The sequence below is a fragment of the Syzygium oleosum genome, unplaced genomic scaffold (assembly GCF_021117445.2).
Source record: "Syzygium oleosum isolate NSW1041296 unplaced genomic scaffold, Sole_v2.1 Sole_v2.04, whole genome shotgun sequence".
NCBI lineage: Eukaryota > Viridiplantae > Streptophyta > Magnoliopsida > Myrtales > Myrtaceae > Syzygium > Syzygium oleosum.
In genome coordinates, this window is record NW_026607488.1 from 7,830,151 (window position 1) to 7,850,486 (window position 20,336).

Sequence of the window (20,336 nt, forward strand, 5' to 3'; positions counted from 1 at the left end):
ATTGAATTTTCTTTTCTGTTTTCCAACTTTATTAAAATGGGGATCACTTTATAGATCCAGTACATTATTCTAATTTAATTTTCTCTCTTTATTGATAGGCAAGTCCCATTATAAAAACCAAATATATATATTTTCATCTAATCAATTTTCGTGGAGCCCACTCTTTTTTGTCTTTTCTTTCATCCTTATCAGCTGTGCGTCCTCGTGACCTGACAGGCTGACATCTCTCTCTTAACTCGGTCCTCGCGCGCCACACACTCACACGCTCGCGGAGCGCGTGCGCGCGCGCGTTGCCCAAATGTTGTACTCGCTTATTGCAGATTGGGGGATCCACGACGACTAGATCAACGAGTTTTCAAGTACCCTCTGTATCTTTTGTTTCACTTTAGTGAAAATATAGATTTTCTATTTATTTACCAGCTTTATTTGTTATTTATTTTACACGTTTACTGCAGAAAGTCAAGCGAGGTCCAGATCAAAACTCACCTTTGATTTTATCTTGATGCTAGCGAGGAACATTCAGAGAGAGAGAGAGAGAGAGAGAAGATAGAGAGAATAGAGAGAGAGACCTTAATTTGCAAAGTGAAGCTCCTATGGCGAACTCAGACGCTGGAACGAGTAGCAGCAACGCAAGGGGAGCCGAGTATCAAGTTTTCTTGAATTTCCGTGGCGGAGATACTCGATTTGGATTCACCAGCTTCCTTCATCAAGACTTGGTACGTAATTCTATTCGTGCCTTCATAGACGAGGAAGAACTTCGAGTCGGCGAAGAAATCGGTGGAGAGCTTCTGCAAGCAATCGACAACTCCCAGATCTACATACCCATCTTCTCAAGAAATTATGCTGATAGCAAATGGTGTCTTCGTGAGCTCGCAAGGATGGTAGACAACACATCCAAGTCAAAGGAGAAAAAGATTCTACCTATTTTTTACGATGTGGAGCCAGATGACGTTGACCTTAAAACCCCAGTATACAGAACGGCCATAGATGAACACAAGAAGAAGTTACCTCGTCACAAAGTAGAATCCTGGGAGGAGGCTCTTAAGAAGGTCGACAAAATCAAGGGCTGGGTGCTGCCAAAATGTAAAAGGTAAGCTCTAAAGATCCCTGCCTTTCTAGCTCTAGAATCAAGCCCGTCCAATACAAGGAACGTTGGGAAATAAATAAATTAGCAAATCTTCACATCTTAAAAAAAAAAAAAAATCAAGTACAATCATATGCAAGAGTTATTAAGGGTAAATAAAGTAGTACACCGTTTTTTGGATTTAGAGGCGTACATGTTAATCTGTATTAATCACCGCCCTCAGCGGCTGCGCTGACTTTGGGCTTCCCTCCCCCACGAAGGGTAGGAGTTCGAATCCCAGCGCTGGTGTTAGGAATTCTTAAGCGTGACGTCGTGGTGGTGGGTCTTGCGCTAGCGTCACCCCGAATTTATCTCCTCGGCTGTCGGCCGTGCGGGGATTCCCGGGTTACCAAAAAAAAAAAAAATGTTAATCTGTACTATCAATATAGCTTTTGTAACTAATGAACTGGCTTCTATTTATGGCAGCCAAGCGGAACTTGTGGACTTGGTAGTTAAAGAGGTTTTGCATGGGCTGAAGAGAAAACATAAGTTTGTGACTAAAGATTTAGTTGGACTTGATGATCGAGTGGCAAAAGTTCTCGAATTGTTAGGTGTTGACTGTAGTGATGAAGTGAGGCTGGTCGGACTTCATGGAATGGGGGGTATCGGTAAAACCACTCTAGCCCGGCTTATCTACAATGAACTTTCTTCTCGCTTTGGAAAGTGTTGCGCCTTCCTTGACGATGTTCGAGAAATGTCAAAGAAGGAGGGTTTAGTCTGGTTGCAGAAGAAGTTACTAACAGAAATTGATAGTTCTAGTGCAGCAGAAATTATTAGTGGAGTTGATCACGGAAGGGAGACGATAGAGGCAACACTTGTCAGTAAGAAAGTTCTCATTATTCTTGATGACGTGGATGAGAAAGAACAAATTGAGAATCTAATGGGACAAGGTCGGTTGCATCCCGGAACAAGAATAATTATCACCACTAGGAACACAAGTGTGCTGAAGATTATTAGGCAAAGAATGGCTCGTCAAATGAAGGAGAAGAATTCTGGCCATGCACTCCAAATTCTGCCTTATGAAATGAAGGAGATGAATTTTGACCATGCACTTCAACTTTTCAAGAGGCATGCGTTTCTTGAAGGCCCTCTGGCAGAGGATTTTGACCACCTCTCAAGAGATATTGTCTCCACTACCGGGGGCCTTCCTTTGGCTCTTGAAGTTATAGGTTCGTTACTTTGTGGAGAGTCCAAAGCGAGATGGGAGAAATCATTAGACAAGTTAAAGGATATACCACATGAAGATGTACAAAAGAAGTTGATGATTAGCTATGACGCCCTAAATGATTATCAGCGCGAAATTTTTCTTGATGTCGCATGCTTTTTGATCAATGCGGATATTACTAATGCCAATTACATGTGGGAGGCTTGTGAATTTCATCCTGAAATTGAGGACCTTGTTAGAATGTCCTTGATAAAGATAAAAGATAACAACAAATTTTGGATGCATGACCAACTGAGAGACCTGGGACGAGAAATTGTTCGTCGAGAAAGTCGTCAAAATCTTGGGGAGCAGAGTAGGCTGTGGACTAGCGAGGAGGTCCTTGATTTCATAACAACCGACAAGGTAAGACAACTATTAGGTTCAAATGAAAAAAGCGACATCCTGCATTTGAGGATTCAACTTTCTGCTCATGATTTTTTTCTTCCATTTCATTCATTCAAGTGATGAATAAAATTACTAGTTACCGACAAACTTCGACTAATCACTGCAATTTTTTATTGGCAGAGGAAGAAAAAGGTTAAAGCGATTGATCTACGGCAAAGCAATTCTCATATCTCAATTAGAAACGAAGAAATTGAAAGGTTCGAGAGTTTGGCGTTCCTGAGATTATCCAATGGGACATTTCTTGGGGATTCCATCATTCGTCTACCAGAGTTGAGATGGATGTCCTGGTCTTCTCCCCTACCAGATTGTAGTGTGGCTAGTATGCATTCAAAGAATTTAGTTGTCCTTGAACTTTTTGACAATCACTTCACAGATGATTCGAAAGTATGGGACTTAATTAAGGTATGGTTTCCATCTCAATTTATGACAGTTGTCTCGTACATTATTTGGCTTCTTTTTGTAACGTTTATTCTTCCGTTTTGCAGATGGCAACCAAACTTAAAAGTCTATCTCTTGTAGATTGTCATCGCATTACTAGAACTCCAGACTTGTCGAAATGCCTGACTTTAGAGAGGTTGACTTTTGATTATTGTTGGGAGCTGAGGGAAATCAACAACTCCATTGGAAAGCTAACGTGCTTGCGCGACTTGAATATCACTAATTGTAAGCTCGTTGAACGAGTGCCTGATGAAATTGGAGGGCTAGTGAAGCTTGAGCGCTTCTCTTTGCAGAGATGCTACAAAGTGCGCGGACTCCCCACCTCTATCGGCAAATTAGCATCATTAAGGAAGTTGGACCTTTCAAATACGAGAATTACAAGCCTGCCGGATTCCATCGGAAAGCTGCGGTGTTTGTCAGATCTCAACCTACAACGCTTAGCAATCACTGAAATTCCAGACGAAATTGAAGGGTTGGTGGAACTGCGACATCTTTGTTTGGAAGGCACTATGATTAAACAACTTCCGGATTCCATTGGAAAATTAAAATCATTGTGCACTCTGAATTTGTCACATTACACGTATGAGGAATCAAATTCAAATCGATGGAAGTTACCCAAAGATATCGGAATGTTGGACAAACTAGAAGAGCTTGATTTTGGTCATCGGAGAGAGTTGGTAGGCGAAATTCCTTATGAAATAGGAAATCTATCCTCTCTAAGAGTCCTAAATTTATGTAACACCAGTATCTCTGGAGTTTCGGGAACAATCAACAAGCTTTCTCACCTCTCAACACTTGACTTAAAAGGGTGTCATGAGATTACAGAGTTGCCTGAGCTTCCAACGAGTTTAGTCCGTTTATATATTCTGTCTTACTCACTGAAGGTAATCCCAAATCTCTCGAGGCTTACCAATCTGGTAGAGTTGGTCCTATCCGATTGCTTTTATAATCGAAAATCATCAAACATAATGCACACATGTGACTTGGGGTGGATTGGAGGGCTATCCAAACTAAAGAAATTGGATTTGACTCTTCTCAATGTCGTTGTACCGCCTACAAGGTTGGGTCCCCTTTCTCTTCTAGAAGATCTTGACTTGTGTGGTCTACATCCGCACCCCCTCGAGCAGCCACGGCCTTCTTTACTTCCTTTAGAACTTGACAATTTCAGCTCAACAGGATCGCCACTGTCCAACTTGAAAATTCTGTCAATTTTGACGCGTGGTTTCTCGCGGTTGCAAGAAATTCAATTCAACGGTCTTTTGCAATTGCGGCACTTACGTTTGCACGAGTGTTCCCTTCAGAGCTTATCTATACCATCTAGCTTAACGCAACTGGGATTATATGATTGCCCTAATTTGATTGAGATTCAGTTTCTTGGTATGTCGGCATCACTGGAGGACTTATATATTGGAGACTGCGGGTCAATTGAAAGGATAGTATTTTGCGGTGAGGTAGGATCTCTCGGTGTCCTCGATCAATCAGAGTCTTCTTCGAGTGAGTCAACCTATTTTGCACCAGGAGTACTTCTTCTTCCCAATGCCTTGAAGAAACTAAAAACACTTATAGTGGTGCGTTGCAAAAACCTACTTGAGATTCAAGTCATCGAGTTATCAAACTCGAAGAACCTTCATTATTTGGAAATCCATGAGTGCTCTAAGCTGCGGGTTGTCAAGGGCGTTAACGAACTAGAGTTTTTGACTGAGTTGGTTGTCTACGATTGTCCTTCACTGGAAACATTGCTCGACATATCGAACTTGAAAATACCTGATAATTGCCGAATACTAGTCAGAGGGTGCAGGGAGTCGCTTAACACTTTATCACGAGGTACTTTTATTCCTTTCAGGCATTACAAAAGGACGGCCCAACAAGGTGCGCCTCAACCAGAGACAAACAAGGTGAGCCTCCACCAGGATTTTATCATAAGGCCAAAGAATTTCACCAAAATTGCGACTAGATGTAAATTTCTTTTCTGCAACTTATTCTAACATAATTAGTTAGAAGCACGCCACTGCACACACCTATCGTATTTCAGATAAATTTATAGAATGTTCAAGAATTGAATCAACAATGTAAATTTACCAAAAATTATAACAGCCTTCAACCAGTCTATAGAATCATTTCTTCACTTGCAAATGTCTAGGACTCTCAAATTTTCCCTACCATAACAAACTAAAAGTCGCCATATGAGAGGAGAAATCTGATACAGGCGATGGCATCGCGCTTTCCTTTCCATTTTCTTTGGCCCCCTCTCTTTGGTCATATTCTTCCATTCATTGACTTTATCTGCAATTTCTGTTTATACAGACACGAAAACGGAACTTTGAACTCGTAGACTGGATATAGATGTCATGTTTCATGTAGTGCATATTTATTTTAGTTTCCTGTAGTAATACTGTCTTTTCCTTTTGCTTCTTTCAGAAATACATTCAACTTCAGTCAACTGAATGTAAGAAATTCAAGGTTAAGAGATTTTCACTTCTGGACATTCTGAGGGATATGGAAGGTCATAAGGTGCTTCGTAGAGGAACTTAATTTGGAAAAGAAAAACCGACTTTGAAGGGAGAAAATGGAAGATTTTACACTGCATGGACTACTGAATCATCATCATTCAGGAGTATATAGACTCATGATGTCTAGCACATAGGAGCCATGAGTTTGTTGTACCCTTGTTTGTGAAAATAGAGAAAGCAATGTTAAGAAAAAGATTTATTTGATTACAACTGCATTTTCTCACCTACAATACTGGCTAAAGAAAATCTTATTTTTCATGTAGGAGGAGGCTAAAATGGAAGGGGACGCCAAAGAGCCCAATGAGCTTCAGCTTCAGTTACATCCATCTGCAAGTTCTCGGGATCATGAAATTAGCGAAGAGCCTCCCATTGACAATGTTGGAGAACGGACTCTGCCTCGAAATCAAAATCAGACGACGGAGCAAGACTTGAACCCTTTAAGTATATCACCACTATTGTCTATGTTTCGATCTACTGTCATCAAGTCAAAGACTGGAGGTATACATTGAATTTAATCACAACCTGTTTTTGCAGGTCTTGACGAACGTGGAAAGCAAAATCAAACAACAGAGCAAGACTCAAACTCTTTAAGTATATCATCACTATTGTCTATGTTTCGATCTACTGTCATCAAGTCAATGATTGAAGAGGTATATATTGTACTTAATCACAACCTGTTTTTGTAGGTCTTGACAAATGTGGAAAGCAAAATCAAACGACGGAGCAAGACTTGAACTATTTACGTATATCACCACTACTGTCTATGTTTCAATCTACTGTTATAAAGTCACAGACTGAAGAGGTATATATTGAACTCAATGATAACCTATTTTTGCAGGTCTTGACAAACCTGGAAAGCAAAATCAGACGACGGAGCAAGACTCGAACCCTTTAAGTATATCACCACTATTGTTTATGTTTTGATATACTATTATCAAGTCACAGACTAAAGATGTACATATTGAACTTACTCACAACCTGTTTTTGCAGGTCTTGACGAACTTGCGCCACCAAGAACATTTTGTGATAGGTTCAAGACATGCTTGGTGAGCATATTGGAATGTATCTGCAACCGCGATCTTTCCTAGCAGTTACGCTGGATTCTTTGGAGTTTGAAATGGAAAAAGCATTTTAAGGTTAATTCGGAATTCGTGGACATGGAAGGGCTTAGTCAAGTCTCGTCATTTGGTTGATTGAAGAGCCAAGTGATGGCTTCAAAAGACAATTTTCAGACTCCTCTTGATCAATCTCCAAGGCAACTACAGTTGAGGGACTAAGTGTTCCAGAAACAAGAACTCAGATTGCATAGGAATTTCCTCTACGCTTGCGTGAGACAGTTTCTTCAACCTTGGACGGCATGTGATAAACCAACGGACGCACTGACAGGCTGCTGATTGGTGTTGGCATTGTCAAGCAATGATTAGGTGGCTGGTTAGCAGTGATCTCTATAAACATTCATTGGCCAAGGTTTACTAGAAGCTGCTTGATATTGGAGGCAGCGAGTTTCTAAAAATGGACTCGGTGCATTTTGTAATAAAAGTTTCATCATCTAGTATGCACTTTTCATTGACAAGGGAATCCTGTCTCCAGAGTTGATAATCCGGTAGTCCTTCGATATTTGCTAAATTGCTCATGAATTGTTTGATCGTAGCAAGGAAGCCAGAGAAAGGATTTCACTTGTGGCCATGAGCTCTAAGGACCCTGATATCAAGCTTTCTCTTGGCTTGTTTCTCATGCCCACTTGGGAACCAAGAACAACTTACCAAAATAGGAAGATTCAAACTCACTTATCAAATCACTGCTATTATAATTGTAACCAACTTTCATGTCATACAGATAAGAGCGCATTGAACATATTAACTCTAGCCTAACTTTGTAGGTTTGGATGTATTTCCCCCCACCAACTATACAGATCTTTGTACAGGTTTGAAACCTTTTTCACAAGGAAATTAAGACCTATTTGCAAGACTAATTTGAATGAATTTCCCTCCACCAACCATGTAGATTCTAGAATCTGTGAAGGTCATATTGACATAGTAATTTTAGCATTTCACTATGCTTGGAGGATTTGCTGTTTTTGGTACTTTTGGATCCTATTCCCGGGCCTCTGCCCTTTATATATATGGAAGTCGCCTCATAGTTATGCCTTTCGATTTCAACGTCGAAAAATACATGCAATTGTCTCTGCTCCAGCTTTAATGAAGCAGCGAAGAAGAATATTGTGCTAAAATGCTCTGTTGGAGTGTAATTTCAAAATATCCAAGCAACATTGAGAAAGACTAGCAGTGCATAAACAAATAACCAACAAACCAGAGAGAGCTGGTGATTATGGTACAGTTGCTTTTTCATCTTATTGGGCTGGTGCTTTGTCTGTGTGGAATTTTTGGGAGGAAGATTTCGCATACAAGGAAAACATGATTAGCAGATCTTGAACTGTCGAGGGTATGCGAGATAAAATTAAATCACACAGTTTAATATCTAACCAACAAAACTGAAGATGGTGAAAACTCATCAGCATTCATACATGTCATATGGAGGGTTCTCGCGAGGCAGTGGGTAGTTCTAGCTCAGGCTCGGATATAAGTGGGGAGACACAAAAGTCGACCATATCCTTGGTTACTTCTTCCAAACTTGGAGGATCCCACTGCACATTGTTGGAAAAACCCACAATAATTTCTGTCATGTAAGTTGAGAAAATGCGTAAGGTTGGAAAAATTGGGACTTAATTTTACCTTCGGAGCGAAGTCCTTATCCACTAACCGTGCCCGAACACCCTACAGATGGCAAAGAGTACTATTAATCAGAACATAAACTATATCTTTGCAAACCCACATATGGCAAAGAGTACAATCATCTGACGATAAGGAGAGAAAAAAAAAAAAACCACAAGATTCAATCATACAATTGCAGTAGATGTTGAAGATTTGCATACCTCACAAAAGTCTTTGGAAACTTCTCCAGAGATTCCACGAAGGGATATTCGGTATTCCCGAGTTAAACATTGATCAAGAGTCTGGAATCTGCCTTCGCGAATCTGAAAAGTAATAATTATAACCAACTAAATGTCTGGAGAAGGAATCTATGTCCAACAAAAAAAATCAAAAGAATGGTCACTCACTGATCTTAAGGTGACTTTTAAGCTCAATGGAGAAGCTTCCCTTAGTTTCTTGAGGGTCATTGCACACCATTCACCATAAGAGTCAGCTTCTTCAATTTCCTAAGCAACACCAATTTAATAAGATGTTAATAAAAGAACATCTAGGATACTATCTATGCTGACTCATTGCATTTCTCAGTTGATCAGTGCCAATTCTAAAATCACGCATCTTGCAAAATAAAACATCAGTCAAACCATCTCAAAGACCAGTATGATGTCAAGCATTATGGACTTTCCAACAATAAACATAAGAGTCCTTTTCAGGGTCTCCCATCCAACTTACCAGTGCATGTATAATTTCCTCGACTGTGTCATGGCTAAAGCATTTATCGATCACATCAATCCTGAGTCAACACTAAAATATTGTAAGAGAACAAGAAAAAGATACCCTATTTAAAAAATTATTCAATACACATTTCAATAACTGCAAGAAATAAAACTTAAGAGATTAGAAAGCAAAAGAATTGCTGGCAGTAACCAAAACAAAATATGCAGGTTCATTATTTAATAAACGCATGAAGGAATATACTTGCACAGAGAAGGAAGAAACTTCTTTCCATAAAAGCAGCAATCACTATGCTATCTGGAACATTTACTTGTGCCCTGCACAGTTCTAATGTGCACAACAACTGATCATATGTCATAACTAATAACTTATCATGTATATTTTAAGTATTTAGAATGATTGATTCATAGATCTACTCAGGTTTGGATAAAACAGAATCAACCTCAGAAAAGTGTGAAAATAGCTAGTGCATACAAAAGGTTATGTGTGGTAGAATGCAATCTACTCACAATGTACATCATTTATTAGCTACATCACAAACTTCTCTAGTGTGTTCCCTAGACAGATGTATAACGTGAAGTTATACCGCATTGATCCAAAAGCATACGGTCATCCACACAGAGGAAAATAAATGTAAAGAAAACCATGCTGCAAAGATTCCAGAAGCTGTAGACTAAAGTTGAACATTACTTATGAATGGTACTCCTCCTGTCCGGATAAACAAGATCACCATATTGTGAAAGGGATGTCTCTATAACAGATGGATCATCGGTAGTCAGTCTACCAAGACGCTCTTCAATCAAAGCTAATCTCTGTCAAGGTCATTAATTGTAACTCAGAATAGATTATCAAGGTATGTAGTGTAAAAACACTGAAGCAGCAGTCAAAGGGGCATTGAAAACAAACCGCATTTAGTGAATAGTGAGTAGCCAAGCGACAGGCAACCATTTCCGCACCATTAAGCTTATCCCCCGTGAGAGCCAGGTATTCCCCTGGAAGAATAAGGCCACACATTCTAAGACAGAATCCTAACGCTAGTTATCGACAATTGCGATTCAAAGAGAAAGAGTAGTAAACCATGCAAAGACAATACTGTGGAAACTATATAAGCTTTACATTACAAACAGAAGGACAAACCATCAATATGATTTCCATGGTTTCAATAATTAAGTATATTGCAAACAAAGGCTTCCCTTTAGCGCAATGCATAGGATGGTCTTCAAACTAATTTCTGCAGGCCAAAAGGGAACTAATGGATACAGAAAAACATTCGCACATGCTGTAAAGATTACATTTACGAAGAACTTCTAGTTTACAGACACCAACAGAACATTTTGAGGCTTAAATGTTATCCGACCCTTCTGGCCTATTTTAAATTTGGTGAATGATCACCTTATTTCATGACACGGTTTAGCCAAGACCTCCCTTTTGTTTGCAGAGACAATGTACCTAGATAGCCAGGTAAACGGGAAAGGTGGAAGGAAGCTCCTGCATCTGGATGAAATCCTATTTGAACCTCTGGATGGGAAAAAACCTGCAATTGGAAGCATTAGCTCAAGCATTTACTTTGCAGAATTGCTGCGTATGAAACCAGGTGCATTATATGTTTGTTTGTTCAAGTTAGTCCTTCCATCAAAAAACTAAACAAAAAAGGTGAAGTAGCTGTCACAAGGCTGAAACATGCCACCTTGGCATCTACGCAGCCACGTAGGGTCCACGTGGCTATTACACAGTTAAAAAACATAAAAATAAAGTAGTGGTTCCACAAAAAAAATTGAGAAAAGAAAAAAAGGAAAACCATCTTCAGCTTGCTCTGGCAAATAGAGGGCAGTCACGCACCGACAGCCACCGGCAAGGGTGGCCAGACCCTCCCAGGCTCAGGTGACAGTGGCCAGACCTTCACAGAGCTTAGGCATGGTGCAGCCCCCATCCATCACAGAGGCACACACCTGGTGAGAGAGATACGAGGGAAAAGCAGTCCTGGTCCTCAGCCGCCCCTCGGCACACAGCGGCAAGGGCCACAGCCCTTGCAACAGATCTTGGTGAGGGTCACGGCCTCACGTTAGATCTGCAGTGGTTCTGCCAGATTTAACTTAGTCCCAAAAAGACGGACTATGAAAATTTCATGCATTTGTTGCCAAACCATTGTCGATAAATACCAAAAACTAGATCATAAGATTGAGTAAACCACAAGTGCTTGGTGATTTGGAGAGAAATCCCAACATTAAATTAAATGTTGCCAACGGAAGTTGAATAAACACAACCCCAACGAGCACATAAACGAAAGCAGTTAACATTTATATCAGTATTAAGGAAAAGTCACATACAGTTTTATCAGTTGCTAATCGAAACATTCCAGGAAGAGAAATCCCAGCTCCACTTGCCATAGTGACACCGTCCAAAATAGCCAGCTGCCCAAGAGTGAAGTAAATAAAAAGTGACCGACTCATAAGTTGAAACTAACGCAAGCGCTGAGACATTCAAACAACTTTGATTGACTAAAAATTAAATCCAAGAAATTGGACATTACACCTACTAAATGGTTAACGCTTGCAGTTTTTACTGTAAAATTTTGATAGAATATTAAATGCCAAAAAATAAATAATGAAAGTAACTTGGAGTACATCATGCAATTACTTTAGAAACAGAATCCTGCTTGACATGGAAGAAACTGTGCCTATAAGATGACTACTATAAACCAATTGCAGTAAATGTCACTCGCTTTACATTTGACTCAAGGTACAAAGAGGGAAACGTAAATGATTTTAATTGTTCTTCTTTCTTAATTAAGCATAGAGTAATAAGTTGACAAGAGCTAAACATCAAAAGGACTTACTTTTGCTCCAAGAAGAATCATGTCAAGAATCACAAGGACTTACTTTCTCCTCTCATCTCACCATGAATTGCCTTACACATAAAGATCGTGGTCAAGCAGATCATTAGTCAAAGATTGTTTTACTGATCATGCCACCAATGCGGAGGTACCTCATCTTCTTGAGATTTATCAGTAACAAAGTATGTCCACCTTAGTGACCTAGACTGCTTATGCTACAGAAAATGGTGCCGAAGCGGAATGGAGTAGATCACATGTTAAGAAGAACTATATCCAACTAGTAGGTTCAATAATTTTAATAATTTAGATCGTGATAGAGCTCCAAGGATTCATCCACCATCACTCACTTTGTAACACAGAAAGTTTCTTTTGCCAGTTTTTGTTCCATGATTACGAGTTTAGAGCAAGATTTAATTTAACGTTACTAAAATCACTAATCCAAGTTATTTCCAAGATTTCAAAAGTTTGCGTAAACGCTTTCTAATTGTATAGTGAACTGGTTTTGTTCGGATTGCCAATTTTAGCGATCCACAATGTAAGAGTACCCTATATCAGCATGTGTACATGAGTTGTAGTTTGCAGGGATATTAGCAATCTCCATATCACTGGAATCCAGTAATACCGCAAGATGTGAGATTCAAGCTTTTCATCCATGACAAGAAAACTAACACTTAAGCATACTTCAATCACTTATTCACAAAACTTGAAGCATCAATTAAAAAACTATAAGATGAAATTTTTGTAGTATCAACTATATAATTAATCAGAATCATAGGAATTTAGGGTGAAAGTTCCGTTTCTCATCCAGCCAGGAGAAATCATACCCTACTCTATGATGTCTGGCCAATAATATATTGTGTCAAGAGGTCATTACACAAACCAAGAGAATTTCGGAGGAAAATCCAAGCCCTGAAATTATCCATTACACAGTAGGCTGATTCTACATCTCAAAGAGCTAACAGTTTATAAACTTTAAAAGGAGGTACTCACATGTGGTTTCAAATACGTCCCTTGCACGTAAACAAACTTATATAAAGTATCAAAGAAAGTTTTGCACTCCTCAATGTTCCCTGCATGTATGTTGACTATTTGGTTAGAAACAAAAATAAGGAAAGAAAAGTAAAAGAACCAAAAGATCATAATCAAGGGAATAAAAGAAGATGATAGCAAAGTTGCATGCTCTTTGAAGAGCACTTGAGGGGCATTATTTCAGACCTTCCACCTTAGTTTATCTATCACATCCCACCTGATTCAATCTTTAGTTCCCCTCAAACACATTAGTTCCTAATCCGACCTTTTCTCTACAACCACAAATCCACCATTGCATATCGCCTCCAGTTATAAAAATTACCTTCACATGTTGATATTTAACACCCCAACATTGTCACGTATATAATATTCTTGCCCTCGAACGAATCCTCTACTTCTAATTCTTAAAAAAATAAATAGCAAAGAAAAAGGACATAAAAACCATGAGAGAAAAAAATGTCCAAAATAGAAAGCCAAATAAATGAAAGGATTCATCACCGTCCGACCTTCAGTGAGCAAATGATAAAGGGTAACGACATCTCCACCGGAGCAGAAAGCTTTGCCACTACCCTTCAGATCAGACAAAAAAGTTCATGTTAATTCAAAGACTGTGAACCCTGACAATAACAAAAGGAATGCCTGGAATGTGAATTCACTTCTCCTTCTGTTTAGACTCTAGACAAAACAAAACCAGGATCTATTGGATTCTATCAGCTCTTGGACGAGAGCATCTACCGGTAATACCTTCATCGACACAAACCCGACGTTTGGATTCTCTTCCCACGATTCATAGAGCCTCTTCAGCCTGGCCACCTGTGGAAAACATCAGCACAAAGTTGAAGCTTTAATTATCCCAGAAAAGAAAACTGAACCGGGTATCAAGAAACGCGAAAAATGAAAAGGCTTTCCGTTCCCATTGGGGTTGGTGAGAAATTATTTCGGGTCGGAGAGAGAGAGAGAGAGGAAGAACCAAACCATTGAGGTAGTGAGAGAATTAAGAGCGGATGGTCTGTTGAGGATCGCGGTTCTTGAGCTGGCTCTTCCATCCACTAGAACCTGACGCCACACAAACATACATGAATCGAAATAAAAGCACCCAATCTAAAACGAATCAAAATGGCTAGCAGGACAAGCTGCATCAAATGAACAAATTGAAACCCAGAGAGAGAGAGAGAGAGAGGGACCTGGTCTTGGACGTCGTCGTGGCTAGCGTAATGGGGCTGAGCGGACAGACTTCTCTGGTGCGGGAAAGAGCCGAGCTGGCGAAGCGAACGCCTGGCTCTCGCTAAACCCTTCAAGCTATGCATCTCTCCCTCTCTCTCTGTCTCCTTCTCTTGCTGTTGTTTGAACACCCTACAAAGGTTTTTGAAGGGTGTTTCTCCGGAGCAATGCCTGAACCTGTCCCTCCAGCATCCCGTCAAAACGAGAAGCGAACGCTGAACAGTGCACACTGAGAAGGCGAAGGAGAAGAGAACGGCAAAGCAAAGATCAAGCGGCCATTCGAATAAGGTTATTGTCCGAGTCGTAATCGAACGAGAGAACTTCCATTGGGCTTTTGTCATCTGGGCTTTATATGGACCGGTCTATGATCTGGACGATAAGGCCTGCCGAAATCAAGCTCTTGCGGTACCTCCTCCCCCGAATCGTGGGAAAATGACGTGAATGCTCCGTGAACTTTAACTCCATATATAATGTCATCTCTGAACTTTCGATTTATTTAATGTCATCCCTAAATTTTTAATTTATTCAATATAGTTCCTGAATTCTTAATTTGTTCATGTAGTCACGTAACTTTCGATAACATTTTTATATAGTTCAGAGACTAGATCGAATATGTATCAAAAGTTTAGAGACCACATTGAATAAATAAAAAATTAAGAGACAATATTGCACATTAAACTAAATTTCATATTAAGTCAAAGTTCAAAGATCACTTGTGTCGTTATCCCCCGAATTTTCCTTTAGTCCCATGACCAAATTTTGTGTCTTTGAGTTAATTTTTTTTCCATGCGATTTTTCTACAAATTCATGCTTGTATTCCAGCATTTCATGTTCAGCTAGTGTCAACTTTATGTTCTTAATAAGCTCCACCCGCTTTCATCTCGTGTTGATGATTTTGGTGTAGCTTAAAGAAATGCTGTCTTGAGATAATGTATACAAGCAATGAAGCTGGTTCTTTTCAGTTTGAGATTAAAAAGCGGAAAGAAATGCTTTATTCCATTGTTAACTACAAACGAATCATTCTGGTCAAATTGAAGTCCAAACAAATGTCCTCGTCTCAAAGAGCAGCACGACTCCATTGGCCGTACCCTTCGTGTTAGAAGACTTCATTTGATTGTCGTTGTGCCCCTTTCGGTTAACTGTAGCCGGTCCGTAACTCGTGTGTAGGCACTAGTCAGCTCGAAAACGAGTGCCCCTCCTCGGACTCTTCCACAGGAACAGCATATGGTGAATCCCAATCAGCATCGAAGACTTCTTGAAGCTGCGAAACTATGTCCTGGTCATACGTCCCGAAGCCGACGCCAGCAGTAGTATAGAAATAGTCCCATATGAGGTTGCTTGTTCCAACGTGGGCTCTCACATCGCTAACAGCATACTTTCCATGGTTGACCCGGGTGTAACCAGGATACAGATTCCCGGTGCTAGTCCCTTTCCTAATCGCAGCTCCAGTCATGTTAAAACCCGGCACTTTGTAGTATTTGATCTCAACTTTGCCAGAACACTTGTTGTATTTTGAAGAGGAGCAGAGGACATTGGAATAGAGGAGAGATTTCAGGTAAACATCAGTGTTGTTTATGAAATGTGCCCAATGTGCTACCAATATCTTCACTTTGGCATGCTTAGAAAAGACAACCTGAAAATTATCGTTCCCTCAGAAAATATGTTCCCAGTAACAGCATGTGGGAGGAAATAAAGTTGGCCAAAAAAGATAAATAAAAAATAGCCTGTGTGATTAACCCATTTTGTCAGTGAGCAGTTCATCACAGCAAAAGCTTTACACATTTTCCTTATTCATTTCAAAACAAAAGTGGCGTATGGTGATAGCAGGAAAATACTACTGCTTACAACAAGCTGAAAGCATTGTCATTTTTCTGTTCCAAGCAAAACAAGAAGCCAATGACAGCCATCTCCATAAAAGAAAATGGAATCGGGCAGATGCAAGACTGAAATGATTCTAAAAGAACATCATATTGACTTTTATCAGATGATTTGGATTTACACATACAAACAAGGGCAGCAACTGTCGCAAGAAAGGAGCCTACCTCTGACACAGCAGAAGAAATGGATGACCAATAAACAGTTTGATCAGCATATTGTGATTGACCAAGCCAGTCCATTGTGCTGATCCTAACGGTGGCTCCACTTCCAACTGATTTAATCGTGTCAACCCACGCCTGTTCGTCAGCCTGGACCTTGCCAAATGACAGCTGCAATGGCAGTATATTGTATGTTAAAGATAGAACTTGTCAGATGAAACTTAGGGGATCCTCAAAAAGGATCAGTGGAGCAATCGCAATGTGATCCAATCTACTTAAAAGTTGAGCACCCTCATTATTCATGAAGGAATCCACACAGAAAAAGTTTACTTGCTAAGATATCAGATAGAAGACAATAGACAACTAGACTGGGTCAATTAGCCAAATTCTAATTGAGCACATAGACACCGGAACTGCGATATCGCAAATCAACAAACTTAATAAACTCAACTTAAAATGCAACCATTCATTCTTTATCTTTTGATTCAACAACAATTATACGATGAAACAAGTCTAACCTGTGATGGCTAACTATTTTGATGATGTCTAAATGCAATTCTTACTTTCTATATCAAGACAAAATTACAAATGTTAAATAGATAGGTTTACAAGTTACCTCTGGAGGAGCAAAAGAAAGATAGCTAAGTTGAGATTGGGAAGATGTATGATTACGTCCAGGAGTATCTAATGGAAGACGAAACATGTGAGGATGTGACAGGACTGGATAGCCTGCTACATGAGGAACCTCCACAGATCGAGGAAGAGGCGACCTGCCATGACATATTTGCTCATAACAATAAGTGGACCCAGAAAATGTCAAAATCAACCTTCACCAGATCATTATGATGGCAAGTGAACTCAAAGCAAATCAAGCACAAAACCATTTAATTGAGCACTAAACTGATCGAATGGTTACGACATCACACCACCGGCTAATATCAGACCAAGAATAAGCTGCTGATTTCAAATTTAAGAATAACTTTTTGACAGAAGCCTGCGACCAAGTCTAAGCATTGGAGTTGCCAAACCAGAGTCAGCCGTGTCTATCCAGTTATAGACAGGCATCCAACTAGAAGTCCTCAAGAGAGTAAATCCTGTCCTTGTCTCTTATTTTAGAAACTTCTTTCTTCTTTTAAAGGCTATGTACCATGCACTGGAGAATATCTGCTTACTCATCAGTCCCGCAGAACAGCATTTCCAAAATGAACAGTTTGAAAAAATAAAATCCAATATCTTCCTTTCAATCTGGATATTTTTACTTTTCTTCTTTCAAAAGCTATTTACCATACATAAGAACTGTTCTACTTTCTCTTTACTCATATCGTTCAATCTTCTGGGAGAAAACAAACTGAAAAATAAGAAGCAAATGCAAGGAATAAGTATTTAAGATACATTTGGCAAACATTTATAGCTGATCCAACCTAGTGGGATAAGGCTTGGTTTGTTGTTGTCGTCATAACCATTTTGAAAGAACTCCGACAAAGATAAAACTAAAAAATCTATTAAAAACTTTAAGCTGCAGCACCAAAAACAATCTTAACAAACAACAGAAGATTCCAATTACCCATCACTTATCAATCATCATAACCTCAGGAGTTTCAGACCTGAGCCTAGAGTTAATCTGATGGTTGAAAGACCAAAAAAGGAAATTCCTTGACTAAAAGTGATACAGCAGAAAATCCTATGGAGCAGAGACATTCTTTATGAAATAAAAATGAACTTTTCTATCACCCAAAGAAACAAAGAAAATGAACAATGCAACCAAATGCAAGGGGTTAAAAAAAGAAGAGCATAATGATTCACAAATTCTTAAATTATGCAGGCAAAAGAGTCGCACAAGAAAAGGTGCAATATGGATGCTTTTGTCATACTTGCATCGCTCTTCAGATTCAAGGAAATGTGACCAACAGGGAACTTTTCTGGTGATCTGCCATTGTTGATCCCAGACATTCTTTGTGTAAGCTGAAGCATTGAGAGAGGAAAGTTTCCACAAGTTGTCATTGTAGGATTCCACCTTCTTTGCTATTTTGGGACAATTAACAAGGTATATTCCAAGTTCCTTCACCTGTAAAGATTTGATCATTATAATTCTTCTATATGGCTCTAATACACAAACAAATCTACAGATTGTAGAGATGAAAAATAGGCGATATGTCTTAAAAATGGTGTAAGTGTGGCACAATCTCCTACAATCTTACTTGCCAACAAGAATGGGACGCTTATAGCTGAGAACCCTCACCTCTTCTTTTGTTCAGTCAAAATTTATTTAGCCACAGTCGGATCGTTATCCTCACCAATAATAAATGGAGAAAAGGCAATACTATATTCCTGAGAAAGGGACTTCTTAAGTAAAGCATGTACCTGAGAAAGGGACTTCCAATCATTGTTCGCGGATCCAATATAAACATCTCGATTATCTGATATCCACACTTTGGCATGAACTATGCCTGATCCCCACCATTTGGTAAATAACAGAGTTGCAGACTTGACGTTTGTCCTTCCTGAAGCAAGGTCATTTGGTTCTTTGTCATAGTCAGGATACACTCCTGAGTGCTGTAAAAGCCTGATAAAGTTTAATATTTTTCAGAGGTGGGCTAATGTTTGCAAGAAGTAAATGAGAACATCTCTAATAGATATGGTAAATATGAAAGCAGAAGCCTCGAGAAAATGAGTCCGGGCTTATGAAGCATATACATTTTGCTTTACTTCCTACATACTTAATATCGGGCTTCACACTTCTCTAAAGTAATGATTTTCTCACTGCTTTGGTAACTAATTCTGGCACTACAGTCGTTCACTATCTTCATCCATCGGATTAATCTCCTACCTGAGGCTCCCTTGGAACTTTTGGAGGACTAGGATTCTCCAATGGAGGTACTTTTACTTTCTCAAAGTGAAATGTACATCAAATTCCATCACTTAGCATTCATGCAGTTCTCCAAGATAGACGACTTCCGGGATTTTACTTTGGGAGAACATGTTAAGCAAATTACCTACCACGTGCTTCAGAAACTTACAATAAGCAATCGTTTGACATGTTGACACATAGTGTGATTAAAGGGCAGGAGCAACAAAACTATGAAACAAACTACCAGATACAAAACAAAAGGTGGCCACGATTATCCATTTGCGAAATACCCCAAAGGCAAAGCCCCAATGGCTACTTTACACCCCACAAATCAGCATATGCAAAGGGCACGAGCAAGCAATACCCGCAATTACCTGATGGTGACATTCCGATCAGCGGCATCTTCGATGGCTTTGTAAACACCCCGACCCAAATCGGCCCCGAACCGGAGCATATCAGACCGAGAGTAACCATAATCGCCGGAGCGGGGATCATCGGGGCGAGCATTCAGCTGCCAGTACTGCGCTATGATGTCCAGCTTCTTCGTCGAGTTCCCCGCCAACCACCGCAGCACATCCGCTAAAACCATTCGTTTACCCTATCAGCAACTAATACACTTAAAAAAAGATCCAATTTTTAACACCAGCCCCACTCTCTCCTACTCCGTTCCTTCAATTATACACTTCCTAAACCAAACTGCACCGCACTGCTCAGTCGAAACGCAATCGTCGCGGCGGAAGAGGGGAGGGGGGAGGCGCTTACCGGTGGAGAGGACGCCGGGGACGCGGCGGAGGAGGGGCATGTCGGTGGGGATGGACTGGACGAGCCATGCCTGGCAATGAGGCGAGCTCGCCGTGACGGCGGGCGCGGGGAGTTTGGCTATGGCGATGACGATGAGTGTCAGAGCCAAACTGAGCTTCATCTTCTGGGTTCAATTCGAATCACCGTGCGCTTACGTGTGAATCAAGATCAAGGTGGGGCATGCGACCATGGCTGAAGCAAGAGAGAGAGGGAGGGAGAGAGAGAGGTGAAGAAGGAAAGAGAAGATTTGCGAACAGAGAGGGAGATTCCCTCCTAGGGTTTGACTTTTCGAGTCCTCCGAGGTAAAAATTGGAAAAATGATCGCTTGACGGTCGGATGAGCCACTCATCCGTAGGGTGATCGATTTTCGATCCGGTCCGGCTCCGAATGTAACCGGAAACCGGACCGGGAAAACCGGTTCTCAATTTTGAGAATCGTGGACCGG

At 40.2% G+C, this 20,336-nt stretch overlaps 3 protein-coding genes across 9 annotated transcripts; 1 reads left to right on the forward strand and 2 right to left on the reverse strand.

The window, feature by feature from the left end:
* Nucleotides 1–540: 540 nt before the first annotated feature.
* LOC115685278 (disease resistance protein L6-like) lies at nt 541–7,258 on the forward strand. 7 transcript variants are annotated; one of them, XM_056310563.1, is made up of 9 exons: nt 541–1,090; nt 1,550–2,690; nt 2,853–3,134; nt 3,218–5,065; nt 5,944–6,121; nt 6,215–6,271; nt 6,367–6,423; nt 6,519–6,575; nt 6,671–7,258. In XM_056310563.1, exons 1-9 carry the CDS (start codon nt 594–596, stop codon nt 6,766–6,768), a joined length of 4,215 nt encoding a protein of 1,404 aa, XP_056166538.1. In that variant the 5' UTR covers nt 541–593; the 3' UTR covers nt 6,769–7,258. The 7 variants fall into 7 exon arrangements, with proteins under 7 accessions (XP_056166538.1, XP_056166539.1, XP_056166541.1 ...); XM_056310564.1 differs by lacking the exon at nt 6,215–6,271 and having other exon boundaries at nt 5,944–6,178; XM_056310566.1 differs by lacking the exon at nt 6,367–6,423.
* An 850-nt stretch (nt 7,259–8,108) lies between these two features.
* LOC115685280 (3-hydroxyisobutyryl-CoA hydrolase-like protein 2, mitochondrial) lies at nt 8,109–14,547 on the reverse strand. Its single transcript, XM_030610315.2, is given in 16 exon segments — nt 8,109–8,324; nt 8,413–8,454; nt 8,613–8,714; nt 8,799–8,897; nt 9,121–9,181; nt 9,814–9,935; nt 10,030–10,115; nt 10,573–10,657; nt 11,451–11,534; nt 12,947–13,026; nt 13,492–13,555; nt 13,730–13,798; nt 13,961–14,041; nt 14,170–14,341; nt 14,343–14,445; nt 14,448–14,547. Coding segments are annotated over 16 exon segments (1,467 nt in total). The 3' UTR covers nt 8,109–8,207.
* A 593-nt stretch (nt 14,548–15,140) lies between these two features.
* On the reverse strand, nt 15,141–20,176 carry LOC115685279 (uncharacterized). The gene is made up of 7 exons (XM_030610313.2): nt 19,853–20,176; nt 19,465–19,669; nt 18,604–18,805; nt 18,114–18,307; nt 16,859–17,012; nt 16,249–16,413; nt 15,141–15,839 (listed from the first exon to the last, which is right to left on the reverse strand). Exons 1-7 carry the CDS (start codon nt 20,010–20,012, stop codon nt 15,381–15,383), a joined length of 1,539 nt encoding a protein of 512 aa, XP_030466173.1. The 5' UTR covers nt 20,013–20,176; the 3' UTR covers nt 15,141–15,380.
* Nucleotides 20,177–20,336: the final 160 nt, after the last annotated feature.

Bases quoted from the DNA above. Each gene is read 5' to 3' on its own strand.
- LOC115685279 (XM_030610313.2), bottom strand. From the start codon at position 20,012: ATGAAGCTCAGTTTGGCTCTGACACTCATCGTCATCGCCATAGCCAAA. The intron at 18,806-19,464 runs GTAATTGCGGGT...AAACTTTATCAG, and splicing joins GATCGGAATGTCACCATCAG to GCTTTTACAGCACTCAGGAG. The intron at 18,308-18,603 runs GTACATGCTTTA...AAATCTTTACAG, and splicing joins ATTGGAAGTCCCTTTCTCAG to GTGAAGGAACTTGGAATATA.
- LOC115685278 (XM_056310564.1), top strand. From the start codon at position 594: ATGGCGAACTCAGACGCTGGAACGAGTAGCAGCAACGCAAGGGGAGCC. The intron at 6,179-6,366 runs GTATACATTGAA...CTGTTTTTGTAG, and splicing joins CATCAAGTCAAAGACTGGAG to GTCTTGACAAATGTGGAAAG. The intron at 6,424-6,518 runs GTATATCACCAC...CTATTTTTGCAG, and splicing joins GCAAGACTTGAACTATTTAC to GTCTTGACAAACCTGGAAAG.